Source organism: Arachis stenosperma, chromosome 7 (assembly GCF_014773155.1).
Source record: "Arachis stenosperma cultivar V10309 chromosome 7, arast.V10309.gnm1.PFL2, whole genome shotgun sequence".
NCBI lineage: Eukaryota > Viridiplantae > Streptophyta > Magnoliopsida > Fabales > Fabaceae > Arachis > Arachis stenosperma.
In genome coordinates this window covers 684,100-702,288 of record NC_080383.1, presented here as the reverse complement: position 1 = coordinate 702,288, position 18,189 = coordinate 684,100, and the positions used below count along the sequence as shown (strand labels likewise).

General features: G+C 34.5%; 2 protein-coding genes across 2 annotated transcripts; both read right to left on the bottom strand.

The window, feature by feature from the left end:
• Positions 1 to 1,314: 1,314 nt before the first annotated feature.
• Positions 1,315 to 11,659, bottom strand: LOC130940207 (uncharacterized). Its single transcript, XM_057868278.1, has 4 exons — positions 11,397 to 11,659; positions 11,238 to 11,291; positions 10,921 to 10,993; positions 1,315 to 1,570 (listed from the first exon to the last, which is right to left on the bottom strand). The coding sequence occupies exons 1-4, from the start codon at positions 11,439 to 11,441 to the stop codon at positions 1,380 to 1,382; spliced, it is 363 nt and encodes a 120-aa protein (XP_057724261.1). The 5' UTR covers positions 11,442 to 11,659; the 3' UTR covers positions 1,315 to 1,379.
• A 1,559-nt stretch (positions 11,660 to 13,218) lies between these two features.
• On the bottom strand, positions 13,219 to 18,163 carry LOC130940924 (uncharacterized). The gene is made up of 3 exons (XM_057869207.1): positions 17,921 to 18,163; positions 15,852 to 16,113; positions 13,219 to 14,591 (listed from the first exon to the last, which is right to left on the bottom strand). Exon 3 carries the CDS (start codon positions 14,541 to 14,543, stop codon positions 13,323 to 13,325), a length of 1,221 nt encoding a protein of 406 aa, XP_057725190.1. The 5' UTR covers positions 14,544 to 14,591; positions 15,852 to 16,113; positions 17,921 to 18,163; the 3' UTR covers positions 13,219 to 13,322.
• Positions 18,164 to 18,189: the final 26 nt, after the last annotated feature.

Below are 18,189 nucleotides of genomic sequence, written 5' to 3'. Positions count from 1 at the left end.
ATCTCAGACTCAAGCAGGATTTGTTTGAAGTTCGCTGTGTTTGTTACGTATATATAGGATTTGTTTTTTCTGGTGACTGAATATATAGGATTTGTTTGAGCCTCTTCAAAAATATTAATTTTTTTTAAAGGATCTTTAAAAAAATATTTTATATTTAGAGTTTATTTGGGTGAGTTTTTAAGAAAAGATATTTTTTCGAATTATCTTTTTTTTTTAAAGTTTTATGAAAAAGTAAAAGTAATTTTATATTTGGATATCTAATGCAAAAAGATCTTTTTATCTATCAATTATGTTTGAATATAACAATATAAAAGTATTTTTTTGTTTATTTATTACATGACAAACATATTTTTTTAAGAAAAAAAGATCTTTTAAAAAAAGATGTAGATTACACTTTCTCAAAAAAGATGTTTTTTTTTTATTTTTCTAGTACTTTTACTTTTACTATTCGAAATTCGCCAAACACACTAAAAATAAAAAAAATTTTTCATTGAAAAAAGATATTTTTTATCAAAATAATGACGCACAAACAAGCACTTAAATATTTTATATAAAAATATTTTTTACTTAATAATTATATTTAGATATAATAATATAAAAATATTTTTAAAGTTATTATGTTAACAATATGTTTTTTAAATAAAGAAATTTTAAAAATATATAAATTATAATTTTTTAAAAAATATTATTTTTATTTTGCTAATATTTTTACTTTTATTATTAAAATTTTGTTAAACACACTAATTTTTTTTCTAATAATTGAATAATACCTAAACAAACTCATAGTGTCTTGTTTGTTGCATATCTCTGTTTATTTATTTTGGGTAGATTTTATCCCATCTTATTTAATTTCAAATTTCAAATTTTGTTGAAAAATTAAAATTAAATTGAGGAGGATATATAACTAGTTTTTCTTGGGGAGGCTATCAAATATGAGTTTGGAATCTATCTATCTAATACAGTAATAGTGTGATACCTGACATGATCATATTGGAAATTTGGGATCTGTATCATTAATTATTTATTGTTCAAAACTTTTGTTTAGAGGAAAAATCTAATTTACTAATCTTTCTGTTTCTTCCTTTATTAACTTCTCTTGCAATAAACTGCAATTCCTTCTTATTTCCACAATAATTGAATTCAGTTCTTCTTCCTTGATTTAGTGTTAATACACGTTGATGGTTACCCAAACAACAAATAATCTTGGTTCCATCTTTGGTCTCAAACTCAAATTATTAACCGAAACAAAGCATTGATGCCAACACATAACATACCAACTCAAGGAGCTTAAAATAACATCTTACTAACCTTGTAATTGAATCTGTCTCTCCTTTTGGACTTTTCATTTAGGAAGGCTTCAATATCCTGTCTGGTGAATTCTATAACACCATAATCCGACCCAGCATTGCTAGGTGGATAGGGCCATGTTGTTGATCATTTCCACCATTTACAACTGCAAAAGCTGGCCTTGCTCTTCCATTAATAGGAGTTCTCATCATTTTTCTTGAACCCTTTTCAGCTCTACTAGCTCCTCTTGGTCTTTGTCTATGAGGATTTCGTCGCCCACTAACTAAACAAAGTCACAACAAAGAAAAAAATCAACAAAAACCATGGAATCAATAAATTATCAACAAAAATTTAAAAATAGCAGAGCCAGAAATTAAAAACAGCAGCAGCATAACAGAGCCCATTTTTATCAATAAATTCAACAAAAACACAAAATTCTTGTAATCTTATCCATGCTTGCACCTTCAGAAATCAAAACAGAAAATAAAAAGAAAAACACAAAGCACCAACAGCACAGCAGAGCCAGCACAAATCAATTATTTCAACAAAAACACAAAATTCTTGTAATCATTCAAAACTGCGTATTTATAAACGTTACAATATTTTTGTAAATTTAAAACTGTGTGTATTATTATAAAAAAATATGTGTATTATTATAAAAAAATTATGATTAAAATAATATCAATTTAATTTTTATTTTTAAATTAATTCCATTTTTAAAAGTTATATCTTGTCCTACGTATTTAAAATTAGTGATTCGAAATTGATTAGTACATCATTTTCTTAAAAGTCAACTCATTTGAATTCGTACTCGAAGAGAGTACATAAAAAAATAGATCAAATTAGATTGATTTAAATTTAAATGATGAGAAACCTTTAGTACGTGTTCATTTATATGATGAGAAACCTTTAGTACGTGTTCAGTTATTATATTAAAACAAACGTGAAATTGATGGACCAGGTAAAACAGAAAGAAATGAAAAAATAATTCTGTTTCTTCTCATCATAAAATCAGATCACGTAATTTTTTATCCTGATCACAGGACTTTTAATCCTTAATATTATCTATTTTTATGTACTTTTTTTAGTTCTAATTCAAATAGTTTTTTTTTTTTTTACCAAAGATAAGAGACTCGAACCCGCAACCTTTTAATTGAGTATGGAAAGACTATGTCATTTGAGCTATTACTCATTCGCAATTCAAATAAGTTAGTTTTTAAGAAAATAATGTTTTGCATGTTGATATATATGTTTTTTTACGAATGATAACGTTATATATAAAAATTATCTTGCTCGCACGTATTATGGGTGCATCCGAAATATGACAAGAAATGCATTTTAGTAGATACTTTTATATTTATTTAAATGGTAAATATTATATTTATTTAATTTAAATAAAAAAATCCTAGCATTCAGAGCAGCAACGCATTTGTTTTTTTAAAAACGACCCGCATTAAGCAAACCGGCCGGTTATCAGCCCAAACCGGAGGTTCAGTCCCAATTCTGTCATGAGCGATTTTTAGTAGTGAATCAAATCACTTGTAACGCCAATTTTTAGTTGGACCGGTTCAACCAACTGGTCTAATCCAATTTTAAAAATCATGGGTCAAATAGGAGGTCAGGGATAGATCTAATACAAGAAAGGTTGGATCTTGTACTAGTGTATATAAACTGGCTGACCCTATATCCCTCTTTAGTGGTTATTAGGCTTGTGAAAAATGAATCGGATCATGTACCTTTCTTACTAGAAAACACCCCACAAATGAAGGCTATAAAGAGAAGGTTTAAATTCTAAGCAAGATGGTGCGAGAACAAAAAAACCAGAGAAGTCATTAAAAAAACTTGGAGCATTAATTTTAGTAGATCAACAATGTATATACTAGCCCAGAAAATCAAGACATGCAGACACGAATTGGTTTAATGACAATGCTCTAGTAAATATAATTCAAAGAATGTTATATATAAAAGAATTGCAACAGGAATTAAAATTGCTGAGAGAAGTTGAGAGTGTTTGGGGACTGAAAATTAAAGAGCTGGAGAAAAATTGAAGGAAGTGGTCATCCAAAAGAGAAGTATTGACGACAAAAATTTAAAATTTGGTGGCTCAAAAAAGGGGACCGAAACACCCAAAATTTCCACCAGAAGTTAAAAATGAGAGCAAACTGAAACAAGATTTGGAGGATAGTATATAATCCAATACAAGCAAGCCCCTTTCAAACTTTCGTCGTGGTTCTTCTCTGCCTCGCCTCTGGTCCTTGTCCTTGTCTCTGTTCTTCGTCAATCTTATTATCATCGTCTCTGTTCCTTATGTTTATATACATCGTCATAGCTTGTCATTTCATTTTCGTTTCTTTTGATCAGCAGGTGATAATATCTGTGTTTATCAAGTTATATAGGTCTCTTCCAACTGTATCATATATCATTAAATACATTCATTATATTAGGCGAAATTTATATAGAAGAATTACAATAAATTAAATCACTGATGAAAGAATTGATGCAGGAGCATATATTTTTATATTTGTGTCATTAATTAAAGTAGTCAGTTTAGCATATATTATTAATTGTGTTATGAGTTAGTCCGACATCGCATGAGTCATGAAAGTTTCTCCTCTCCTACTAATATAAATATGTGTATGCACCCCGTTTTGTTTATGAATTGAATTGATTGAGTTATATATTTAAATAAGTTGTGTGTTTATTTTTTTCTAGGTTCTTTGAGAGTAAGAGGTACATTCTTACTTTAGTCAACCAAAATGGGTTTTTGGCTATAAGTAACGTCTTGACGTGGTGTGGATTCGTCAATAATGAGGTCTATAAACTCATTAACAACAAATCAACTAATATCAACAAATCAACTACAATAACTGTTATTTTGATTTTCAATTCTAATTGATTTTATTAACTTGTTAATTTGATAAATTAATATTTTAGTGCTGTTCTTAACTTTTAAATTTTAGATTGTTAAGTTGTTATGTTGTTCTTGACCTTTTGATAATTTGTTAATTTTATAAATTGTTAAATATATAAATTATTCATGATGTTGATCTTAATTAATTGTTCTTATTATTAGAAAGAGAATGGAATTGAGGAATATCAATTTACAGGTAGCTATAAATTAAAAAGATGACATTCACTGCGCAGAGCTCCTTTGTTACTTCATTAAATGTTTTTTTTGGGTTTCTGATGCAATACTTGAGATTAAGAATTGAATGAAAGATGAGCAATATTGACTTTTTTTCGTTTGATTGTTTGAATATGAATTCAAGATTCTGTAAAACTGACTTTTACTAGGAATCCTACAGCTTGCTCAATATGTTTCCGTTTCTCCCAAGCTGAGCCAATATACTGTGCATGACAGATTCAGGTTATGATATAAATATGGAATAGAAGAAATGATCTCAAATGGTTGATTGGTGCTCACCTCATCAGTGGCCTCAATACACCATCTCTCTAATTCACCCAATCTTACCTTTACATACTCTCTATTGCTGAATGAACAACACTCAAAATGTTAGTATTCTCTATGCAGCAAATTGACATGTAATATGAAGATGGTGAATAATTGAATGGTTTGTGATTGATTATTTATTTTTTTTGTTATTTGACTTTTGTGTTTGTATTTGGATGAGATTATAATATTGTGGTTGATTGTAATACTTTTAATTTGGATAATATTTTAAAGATTATTAGTCTATAATTATATTTTTGTGTGTTTATTTATATTTTAATTATTATTTTTTTATAAAATAGTTTTTTCGGTTCAACCACAGTTAAACCTATAAACCAGTGAACCAATAACTAGAGCAGTTCGATGATCGGTTCAGTTTTCAAAACCTTGATAAGAAGTGATCATGAAACTGAATTTAAAAACTAATTATTTGAATCTCTTTGTGAGGAATTCGGTATATCTCACGACTTTTCTTCTCCAAGAAAGAACAAACACACTGAATACAATTCTGTTACGGATCCGACCCACGGATCCTACACCCGGAATGGTCCTCGAAACCGGTTACCCGGGTCCGACCCGCTTCGCCCTTCTAGAAGGCCCGGAACCGGCCCTCTAGAGCTCCTAACCAACTTTTGAATTCAAACGTCTCCCTTATCTTAGCCAAACAAGATAAGATAAGATAACTACCATCACCTATAAATAGAGGACCCAGGTCCCTCCAGGTATTCATTCATTCCTCACACTTTATACCTCTTAGATCCATTCTGACTTGAGCGTCGGAGTGTCTTTGCAGGTACCTCCCCCCATTACTCCAGCCAAGTGATCCGGCATCTGCCTCAACCCGCAAGTTCTCGATCCATCTCTCAACCCGTACCAGAGACATCTTGTACATTGGCGCCGTCTGTGGGGAACTCTGCAACGTTGTGGCGGCATGGCGGATAATCCAGAAGAGCAATCATCAAACTCAGATTTCTTGCGTGTAACTGAAATCCCAAAGGAATAATGTTTCCTTAACTTGCATCACCTTTGCAGGGATAACACACCCTCACCCTACTCCAACGGCGAAATCCCAAAGGAATAATATTTCCTTAACTTGCATCACCTTTGCAGGGATAACACACCTTCGCCCTACTCCAACGGCGAAATCCCAAAGGAATAATGTTTCCTTAACTTGCATCACCTTTGCAGGGATAACACACCCTCGCCCTACTCCAACGGCGAAATCCCAAAGGAATAATGTTTTCTTAACTTGCATCACCTTTGCAGCGATAACACACATTCGCAGCCCTTTAGTGAGACACCTCCACCTCTTGGACCCTCTCATTCACCACTCCCTCATCCGTCTCTCCAAGCGCCATGAAGCCCGGCCACCCGACGACCTAAGAGAGAAGGCGGTCCAGATAACCCAAGAGCTGTGCCTCAGGGTGCAAGACCTCAAAGGCCGAGTTACACCCAAAGAAAAGCACAATGCTGAAAACGGAAGTCACGCAACCTCCAGATCAAGATCTCGCCATGAAACCAGGCACGGCGGATCGCCAGAACGGCGACATGCCAAGAGATACAATCGCAGCATCTCCCGTGACCACGGACACGACAGGATGCCTGAACGACGACACGGCAAAAGGTATGATCGCAGCGTCTCACGCAACCCGGCTCATCAACATGACACGGACGACAACCGACGACATCGAGAGGCCAAACGCACAAGAAGTGACCACGTGATAATGGGAGCCACTCCCTTCACTGAAAGAATCCTGAAAGCAAAACTCCCTAAAGGCTTCGACAACCCTACGGATATGAAGTACGACGGAACTAAGGACCCCCAGGAGCACCTAACGGCCTCCAAGGCCAGGATGAACCTGAAAGGAGCCGCTAACGCGGTCCGAGGTAGGGCCTTCCCGGTAATCCTAGCCGGGCCAGCGATTAAATGGTTCAACGCCCTCCCCAACGGATCCATAACTGGCTTCCACGATATCCCACGGAAGTTCATGGCCCAATTCACCACCAGAATCACCAAAGCTAAACACTCCATCAGCTTATTGGGAGTCACCCGGAGACAAGACGAGTCCACGAGAAAATACCTCGATCGGCTTCAACGATGAATGTTTAACGGTCGGCGGACTCACAGACTCAGTTGCAAGCCTTTGCCTAACTAACGGGCTCAGGAATGAAGACTTTTGGAAACACCTAACTACCAGACTAGTGTGGACCATGCACGAGATCCAGAGCGTCGCAAAGGAGTACATAAATGACAAGGAAGTAAGCAAAGTCGTAGCCGCCAATAAACAGCAGCACGGCAACACGGCAACACCCCACACGGCAACCCGACTTTCCGCCATAATCCGATGCCCAGAGAAAGTCAAAGAGACCAACCCAAACAAACCAACACAAACCGACCACCCAGGATCGGGAAATTCTCGAACTACACCCCCCTGACAAGCTCCGATTACCGAGATATACCACCAGATAGCGGATCGGGGTATTATCCCGAAAGCCCGACAAACTCAAAGAAAGAACGGGCGGCAACAAGACCCTTTACTGCGACTACCACCGAGGTTACGGGCACAGGACACAAGACTGTTTCGTCCTTAAAGACGCCCTCGAACAAGCTATAGGAGACGGCAAATTCCCAAAGTTTGCCAAATTCATCAGAGAACCAAAACGCGCGAAAAAAGATAGGTCGCCTGAGAGGGAAGGACGCAACCCGAGAACACAAAAACAACCTCCCAGGGAAAGTCCAGAAGACGACCCGGTCATAGTAGTAAATGTCATCACGGGCAAGGATGTGTCAGGCAAGTCAAGATCAACACTAAAAAAGGACCTCAAAGTCTTGGCCGTCAGAGATCAAGCCCCAGCTACCACAGCCGACAAAACGATAACTTTCTTGCCCGAGGATTGCCAGCACGGCAACTCGGCCGAAGACGCACTTTTCGTCATCTCGGCGAGAATCGGAACAGGACTAGTTCGAAGAATACTGGTGGACACCGGCGCAGACTCCAAACATCCTCTTCCGAGGTGCCTTCAACAAGCTCCGGCTCCGCAACGAAAATCTCCAAACACACTGCAACGGTGTCACGGGACTCGGAGACAACTTTCTCAAGCCAGACGGTTCCATCATTCTTCCCCTTACCATAGGGACGGGAAGCCAGAGGAATACAATCACGTCCGAGTTCGTCATCCTCAAGAACTCCACCACCTACAAACAACACACTGCAACGGTGTCACGAGACTCGGAGACAACTTCCTCAAGCCAGACGGTTCCATCATAGGGACGGGAAGCCAGAGGAAGACAATCACGTCCGAGTTCGTCATCCTCAAGAACTCCACCACCTAAAAACATCATCCTCGGGAGAAAGACCATTAACAACCTCTCGGAGGTCATCTTCACCAAATTCTTACTCATGAAGTTCCAAGCCGATGACGGCACTATCGGCACAATACACAGAGACCGGAAAGTCGCGGTAGAGTGTGAGAACACCAGCTCGACCCTCCGTAAGAGATCCCGAGATGCAGCAGGCATCTTCCTCGCCGACCTCGATGCACGCCAAGACCAAAGTCCGCGCAGAACCGTGCGAGAAAACGACAAAGAGGCAGAGTGGGACCTTGCAGACAAGGTCAGGAACATAGCACACCTACGGGAGCTAGCCCTAAAACAAAGAATAAGTCTAAGGTACAATGGCAGCATGGTACATGAGACTTTGGACCAGGAGACCTCGTCTTACGACAAAACGATATCGGTCCACCCACTCCCGGAGAAGGGATGCTCACGCCCAACTGGGAGGGTCCCTACCAAATTAGGACGGTAATCGAAAAAAGAGCCTACATGCTCGAAAGACTAGACGGGACCAAGCTTCCAAGATCCTGAAATTCCACCAACTTACGGTGCTACTATATCCTTCCAAAGCAACAAGATTGAGGTCGTTTAAGACTATCTCTTTACCCTTTATATTTTGCCTTTTTTACTTGCATTTATTGCTTAAGTCGTTTAATCGTATATTTTCTTACTGGGCACTCTTTCCTACCCACATTGGGAGGTTTTGACGAGGCCCAAACCATAAATGGAATTCATTTTCTCAAAAGCATTGTCCCGTCCGACAGCACAAACCAAACGCGGCTACACGGGAATCGATTATCCAGAAGCCAACAAACGGATATCCGAATAACAAAACGGATATCCAAACGGCTACACGGGAATCGATTACCCACGAATATCCAAATAAGTGAACGGCTACACGGGAATCGATCACCCCGAGGCCAACAAAACGGATATCCAAACAATAAAACGGATATCCAAATAAGTAAACGGCTATCCGGGAATCGATCACCCCGAGGCCAACAAAACGGATATCCAAACAATAAAACGGATATCCAAATAAGTAAACGGCTACCCGGGAATCGATCACCCCGAGGCCAACAAAACGGATATCCAAACGATAAAACGGATATCCAAATAAGTGAACGGCTACCCGGGAATCGATCACCCCGAAGCCAATAAAACAGATATCCAAATAACAAAACGGATATCCAAATAACAAAAATAGTGACTCATGAATCGATCACCCGCAAAGTCTTGAAATCGGCCCACCGAGAGGCCTAAAATAAGTTCACAATAACGACCCAAAAAAAGGCCACACAAAACAAGCATGAGCTAACGGTCTTCCAACTTGCGGAAAGCCAGACTAACCAACATCCTACCAATAAATGCAGGATGATGTCACGCCCTTTTCAAGCCCCTCACAGTCTCCCAAACTACAGAGAATTGGAATCCCCAACGACTTAGCATTGAGACCAAGAAAGCATACTTTCATGCTCCGGGGACAACTATTCCAGACCCGATCTCCGGACCCTTCTTCGGAACGGTCATCAAATCCGGCATGTGATGAGACGCCCAAATAACGTGCTCCTCGCTTGACCATGAAACGGCCAGGAACTCCCCAAATCCTCGACCTTGACTGGAAAAACCAAATAAACGATCTCCTTGCCAAACCACAAACGGCGAGGAAATGGTTCCTCCAGCGATGAGACCGAGCACCCTCACTCTCTCGCTCCGGGGGCAACTGTTACGGATCCGACCCACGGATCCTACACCCGGAATGGTCCTCGAAACCGGTTACCCGGGTCCGACCCGCTTCGCCCTTCTAAAAGGCCCGGAACCGGCCCTCTAGAGCTCCTAACCAACTTTTGAATTCAAACGTCTCCCTTATCTTAGCCAAACAAGATAAGATAAGATAACTACCATCACCTATAAATAGAGGACCCAGGTCCCTCCAGGTATTCATTCATTCCTCACACTTTATACCTCTTAGATCCATTCTGACTTGAGCGTCGGAGTGTCTTTGCAGGTACCTCCCCCCATTACTCCAGCCAAGTGATCCGGCATCTGCCTCAACCCGCAAGTTCTCGATCCATCTCTCAACCCGTACCAGAGACATCTTGTACAAATTCTAAAGCTCTCTCTTCTGCTTCCTCGTCATTATATCTTTTCTCTCATAAATTCAACAGAACGGTCTAATATCAAGTTCCCCCATTCTCCTCACACCAATATTTCCACGAGTACACGTCTTTAACTCCCTGAAACATTTAAAATATAAGAAACCATGGAGAAAGGAAAGGAAGTTTCAATGTTTAGAGCATAAAAATCCATGAGCCACAAGTCAGGTAACAGACGAGAGCTGAATATCGTCACAGTATAACTGTTGCACCATTACAAGCCAGCATTGCTGGTCTCTTCTACAGGTACAGTTTTAGAGACCTATAAATTAGAAATAATCAATTGAGGGACATGTTAATTAGATATCAAATAAATAAGTTTTGACTTTAATAGAGTTACTTTGTTACCTTGATTTCTAACTGAATAAATTAAATTAGTGCTTGGTTCAATGTCCCTATCTCTCGAAGTGACTGTTCCTTATCTCTTAATTCGTTATATAAAACATCCATCACATTCAAAACTTTAGAATCTCCATCATCTTCCATGTGCTTTATGACATTTAATTTTCCTTTTAGTTGGTGAATTTCCAACTCCAATTTTCGTTTCATATCCAATTGTTTTTCAAGCTGGATAATTTTAGCATGGAGTTCTTCTTTTTGTCGCTGGATAAACAAATAGTCAAATAGCATTAACAATTACACCTTTTTGCAATATAAAGTATAAACAAAGCCTTAAAACAGGTTATGCAAACCTCCTGATTTGCAGCCATTAGCCTTCTCTTGTTCATGAACAGCAATCTGAAGAGAGCTGTTTTTCATTGCATTCTGAAAAGACAATAAAATGAGGATTATCAAATAAACCTATCTTACATGAAGGTACATCAGTCATCAACCTCTTAAGCACAGCCTAAATGATAGCATAGTATACTAAGGACAAGAAGTAAAATTAACAGGAAAGAATTATTTTCCTTCACAAATAAGCACATTGGAAAGAATTATTTGCTATATGAGTTTTCACCCGTGATCAAATTGTTATGAAATATGTGTATTGTGAAAATCCTAAACTGACCTCTTTAGGCTGTGTTTGAAACTTCAAGACAGAAAATTTCTTCGTATTAAGGCACTACATGACATGACATTAACAATTGAGTATTTAAATAATTAGGAAGGAAAAGTATAGATACAAAACCTCTGACACTAGATATATAGCTCAATGTTGTAAACTCACATTTTTTCTGAGAATGATCTGGTATTGAGGATCTACTTTGAACATGATACGCTTTTATTGTCATTGCCAAAACTTGCATAGCACTAATTGCAGCCAATCAATTTTCTTGCTGAAGATATAACTGAGCAACTTTCCTAGAAAAGAAGGCAGCTTTTCTCTGGTACCCAAGATTACCATACAAACGAGCAATTTCAATATATAATACAAGTCTATCACTTGCATCAATTAAAGATTTAGCATCATCGGCAGCAGAGGTCAACAACTCAACCACCTCCTTAAATCTTAAAGCCTTCCAAATCTGAAAAAATTGAACAAGGAATCAATCCTAGTGGTTTATAGCAACAAAGATAACTGTGTCACTTGCGCTATATAATACTAAAAAAATCAAAACATTGAATTGATACCAATAATAAAAATATTTCCAAAACTAAACAATTCATCAGGACTCAATCCCTCAAAATTGAACATATTAAGGCAGTAAGGCAGTTTTATGTTTTAACGCTTAGAAAAACAGAATCAGAATCAGTTCATTTGATGCTAAATTTTTGGAAAGACTAAAAATCTCATTAGATCATGGTGGCAAGTAAGCTCAGCTAGAATTGGAAGAACACCAGAGAATCAAATAAGAGAGGGAAAGAGAATCACTTAGGAATCGTTAGGGCAGAAAGCAATGCACAAGCCAAGAAGAATAGGACCTACAAAGCGTTGAATTGATCAATTACTAAGTCGAGATTAGGAGAGAGGTTGCTCTTTATCAGTAGATTGGTATACAAAGAAGAAGATTAATTTTTAGATATATTTTTCATTTTGGTATGAAGGGGATAGGAGAGATTAGATTAGGCCAAAGCAATTTTTTAGTTTATATGAATAATGAAATATATTTTAGTTTTGATTTTTAAATTGATTCATATTTAAAATTATAAAACTAAAGTTAATTGAATTTTGATTAAATTAAAGAATTAGGGTTGTTTTTCTCCAATATAAAAAAAAATATTTAAGTTTTTTTGTAAAAATTAAATAAAATTTATTTTTATTTTTATTAAAGTAAAGGGTGATTTAGTAAAATCATTGATATGATATGTATTTTAAAAAAATTAATTATTAACGTGAAAAATATAATCCACATGTCATGTTTTAATTTGATCATATTTTTATTGTACTGGTACGTATAAATTTATTGCCGTACCGAAATAAACACCACAATAATTAATTAATACAAGCAGAAAAATTTAGAATAGCGTAATATACAACGCAGTACACAATTCAATCGATTGAATAACACAACTAATCATTGAATTGTGAAAATCCATATTGCTTTGAAGACAAACAATCAATTGAATTGTGAAATAGATTGGATAACACAAACAATCAATTGAATTAGAAAAAAACTCATATGCCTTGCAAAATTCAATCGATTGAATTTTCAAAAAACACGATTTCATTAGCGTTTACGGATGTAACAAATCAAGGACAAAATTCTAATTGATTAGAATTACCAAAATATTTATTATAATTAAAGAAAAATCTAATTCGTTATTATTTTTATTTTTTATTATTAATAAACATGATAAATGAATAATAAAATAATAATTTATAAAATAAAAAATAAATTTTATAATTAAATAATATATAAAAAATTAATTTATAATTAAAATTAAATAAAAATTATTTAACAGTTATTAAAAAACTTAATAAACATCTTTTGTTGTGGACCATTTAACGATCCAAAGGTAACACTATCGAATCCGATACTAATCTTTTAATATTTTTCTTAAAATAAACTATAAAGTGAAGAGAGAGAAATTACAAGTCTAAATAGCAGTACTGAATAATAACAAAATGGAGATAAACATGTTTTCATTAAAATTTTACTATAAGGAAGAACAAACACACTGCAAATAATCTTTTAAAATAATAATAAAAACACTAAAGAAATGAGCTAGAATAACACCAGACAGGAGGACACATGAACTTTTCTTCGCATAATAGAAAATGACAACTTCCATCGTCCAAGTTGAAGATGCCAATATCTTGATATTCGGCACGGTACGGTTTCAATTCTAATAGGTTATCTGTAAAGTAGATTTGATTTCCTTTGGTTTGAAGACTTGCAGGCAGCATTTGAACAGAAGAGTTGAGTCCAATCATCAGTACGTAATTTTTCAAACTATCTAGTCTGGACCATTCTTTTGCATTCTTCTTTAATTCATAGATATCAAATTTGGAAGTCCAGTGACTTACAGGCATAAAATGTCTCGCCAACATCAATAAACTTCCGTTAGCACACCCAACCAAATATTTAAGCTGGTAAGGACCCACCGCAGCATCAGAGGGAGGTTTGGCTTCATGAATACCACCTACAGGCCCTGATTTTGTGTTTGTATCAAATTCGTATAGCTGGCCATCTTCGTCTACTGCATATATCTTCTCTCCAAAAAATATGACATCATGAAACGACGGTTTTCTAGTTGAAAGATCTAACCATCTCTTATCATTTGGTTTGTAAAAGGCTAATGTACAACGAGGTCCATATATGGCCACTGCCAAAAAATCTTCATTGTCATTGCTAGGACATGAATTTATAATAACCTTCCAAACCTCGGTACTATTTATGAAACTTTTCGAACAGTGTATATCATCCTTATTTTCATCATCCAAATTCAGAACAGTATATTCAAAGCCATAATTGTTAGGATTGTAGTCAATTATATCCGGAAAAGTTGATATTGGAGGAAGATCTAATCGGACCTTTGTAAATGCATTTAACATATACATCGAACATTGGTACATATCCAGGACGATCAACCATCCACCAAAAGAACCACGGATCAATTTGTTCTGCATCTCTGGTAGCTTGAGATGGTGGATCTCGTCTTCATCAAGAGACTGAATATCAAGCGGTACTTCATCAGCAATAGGTAAGTTCATGAGATGGTAGATCTCCTCGTCTTCATAAATATGAGTACTGGAAGATTCTTCGGGTACCAGCAGCCACAAAATCTCGCTGGAGATCTCTGGAAGTTTCAAGCTCCATTGCTTGCAAACTAAACGAAGTTGGATGAAATCATCGTACAAATAGAAGTGCTCTGCAATTTCCTTCAAGATGTAATCATGAATGTTTGCCCATCCATCAATGTCGTCACCCATATCTCAGACTCAAGCTATGTTACTCCCAGATATCAGGTGAGACGCAAACTGCAGAAGCCAGGATTTGTTTGAAGTTTGCTGTGTTTGTTATGTATATATAGGATTTGTTTGAGCCTCTTCAAAAATATTATTTTTTTTTTTTTAAGGATCTTTAAACAAATATTTTATATCTTGTTTGGGTAAGCTTATAACAAAAGATCATTTTTTGAGTTATCTTTTTTTAAAAGATCTTAAGTAATTTTATATTTGGATATCTAATGCAAAAAGATTTTTTTATCTATCAATTATGTTTGGATATAACAATATAAAAGTACTTTTTTTATTTATTTGTTACATGAAAAAACATATTTTTTTTAAAGAAAAAAGATCTTTAAAAAAAAGATGTAAATTACAGCTTCTCAAAAAAATATTTTTTTATTTTTCTATTATTTTTATTTTTACTAGTATAAATTTGCCAAACACACTAAAAAATAAAAAGATCTTTTTTTATTAAAAAGATCTTTTTTTATCAAAATAATAACACCCAAACAATCACTTAAATATCTGATATAAAAATATTTTTTACTTAATAATTATATTTAGATATAATAATATAAATTTTTTTAATTTATTATGTTAATAATATATTTTTTAAATAAAGAAATTTTAAAAATATATAAATTATAATTTTTTAAAAAATATTCTTTTTATTTTGCTAATATTTTTACTTTTATTATTAAAATTTTGTTAAACACACTAAATTTTTTTTCTAATAATTGAATAATGCCTAAACAAACTCATAGTGTCTTGTTTGTTGCATATCTCTATCTATTTATTTTGGGTAGATTTTATGGGTCTTATTTAATTTCAAATTTCAAATTTTGTTGAAAAATTAAAATTAAATTGAGGAGGATATATAACGTTTTTCTTGGGGACGCTATCAAATATGAGTTTGGAATTTATCTATCTAATACAGTAATAGTGTGATACCTCACATGATCATATTGGAAATTTGGGATCTGTATCATTAATTATTTATTGTTCAAAACTTTTATTTAACTTTTTAGAGGAAAAATCTAATTTACTAATCTTTCTGTTTATTCCTTTATTAACTTCTCTTGCAATGAAGTGCAATTTCTTCTTATTTCCACAATAATTGAATTCAGTTCTTCTTCCTTGATTTAGTGTTAATACACGTTGATAGTTACCCAAACAACAAAGAATCTTGGTTCATCTTTGGTCTCAAACTCAAATAATTAACCGAAACAAGCATTGATGCCAACACATAACATACCAACTCAAGGAGCTTAAAACAACATTTTAACTAACCTTATAATTGAATCTGTCTTTCCTTTTGGACTTTTCATTTAGCAAGGCTTCAATATCTTCTCTAATGAACTCTATAACACCATAATCCGACCCAGCATTGCTAGGTGGATAGGGCCATGTTGTTGATCATTTCCACGATTTACAACTGCAAAAGCTGGCCTTGCTCTTCCATTAATAGGAGTTCCTACCATTTTTCTTGAACCCTTTTCAGCTCTACTAGCTCCTCTTATTCTTTGTCTATGAGGATTTCGTCACCCACTAACTAAAGAAAGCCACAACAAACAAAAAAATTAACAAAAACCATGAAATCAATAAATCATCAACAAAAATTTAAAAATACTAGAGCCGAAAATTCAAAAACAGCGGTAGCATAGCAAAGCCCATTTTTATCAATAATTTCAACAAAAACATAAAACTCCTATAATCTTATCCATGCTAGAGCCAGAACTCAAAAATCAAATAATCATTCAACAAAAAATAAAAAACACAACATAGCAACACACCAAAGTCAAAACAAATCAATTATTTCTAACAAAAACACAAAATTCCTGTAATAATTTAAAATTGCGTATTTATAAACGTTACAATATTTTTGTAAATTTAAATCTGCGTGTATTATTATAGAAAAAATTATTATAAAAAAATACGTGTATTATTATAAAAAAATTATGATTAAAACAATATCAATTTAATTTTTATTTTTAAATTAATCCAATTTTTAAAAGTTGTATCTTCTCCTAAGTATTTAAAATTAGTGATTCAAAATTAATTAGTACATCATTTTCTTGAAAATTAACCCATTTGAATTCGTACTCAAAGAGAGTACATATAAAAATAGATCAAATTAGATTGATTTAAATTTAAAAAAAATAATAAAGTTGTACTTGTTCATTTATATGATGAAAAAAAAATCAAAAACCTTTGGTATGCGTTTAGTTATTATATTAAAACAAACGTGGAATTGATGAAACAGGTAAAATAGAAAAAAATGAAAAAAATAATTCCGTTTCCTCTCGTCATGAAATCAGACCACGTAATTTTTCATCCTGATCACATAACTTTTAATCCCTAATATTTTTTCACATAATTAATGTTTTAAATTTTTACACGTAACTTTTCATTTCTCGTAAAACCTTATTTCAAGTTTAAATCAATCCAATTCGATCTATTTTTTATATACTTTTTTTGAGTTCTAATTCAAATAAATTAGTTTTTAAGAAAATAATGTTTTGCATGTTGACATATATGATTTTTTACGAAAATATCGTAACGTTATATATAAAAATTATCTTGCTTGCACGTATTATAGATACATTCGAGATATGATAAGAAATGCATTTTAATAAATACTTCCACATTTATTTAAATGGTAAATTTTATATTTATTTAATTTAAATAAAAAAATCCCAGCATTCGAAGTAGCAACGCAGTCTTTTTTCTTTTTCCAAAACGACACCGCATTAAGCAAATCAGCCGATTATCGGTCCAAACTAGAGGTTCAGCGGTTTCTTTCTGATTCTGTCATGAGTGATTTTTAGTGGTGAATCGAACCACTTGTAATGCCAATTTTTTGTTGGACTGGTTCAACCAACTGGTCTAATCCAATTTTAAAAACCATGGGTGAAATAGGAGGCCAGGGGTAGATCTAATACAAGAAAGGTTGGATCTTGTACTGGTGTATATAAACTGGCTGACCCTATATCCCTCTTTAGTGGTTATTAGGCTTGTGAAAAATGGATCGGGTCATGTACCTTTCTTACTAGAAAACACCCCACAAATGGAGGCTATAAAGAGAAGGTTTAAATTCTAAGCAAGATGGTGTGAGAAAAAAAAAGCCAGAGAAGTTATTAAAGAAGCTTGGAGCATTAATTTTAGCAGATCAACAATGTATATACTAGCCCAGAAAATCAAGACATGCAGACACGAATTGGTTTAATGACAATGCTCTAGTAAATATAATTCAAAGAAGGTTATAGAAGAATTGCAACAGGAATTAGAATTGCCGAGAGAAGTTGAGAGTGTTGGGGGGGCTGAAAATTAAAAGAGCTGGAGAAAAATATAATTCAAACCTTCGTCGTGGTTCTTCTCTGCCTCGCCTCTGGTCCCTGTCCTTGTCTCTATTCTTCGTCAATCTCATTATCATCGTCTATGTTCCTTTTGTTTATATACATCTTCATAGCTTGTCATTTCATTTTCATTTCTTTTGATCAGCAGGTGATAATATCTGTGCATATCAAGTTATATAGGTCTCTTCCGACTGTATCATATATCATTAAATACATCCATTATATTATGCAAAACTTATACAAAAGAATTACAATAAATTAAAGGAAAAGTA

Coding starts and splice junctions, on each gene's coding strand:
- LOC130940207 (XM_057868278.1), bottom strand. CDS start 11,441: ATGTTCAAAGTAGATCCTCAATACCAGATCATTCTCAGAAAAAAT. Junction 11,292..11,396: donor AGATCATTCTCAGAAAAAAT/GTGAGTTTACAA, acceptor CATGTCATGTAG/TGCCTTAATACGAAGAAATT. Junction 1,571..10,920: donor TAATGGCTGCAAATCAGGAG/GTTTGCATAACC, acceptor GACTTTGTTTAG/TTAGTGGGCGACGAAATCCT.
- LOC130940924 (XM_057869207.1), bottom strand. CDS start 14,543: ATGGGTGACGACATTGATGGATGGGCAAACATTCATGATTACATCTTG.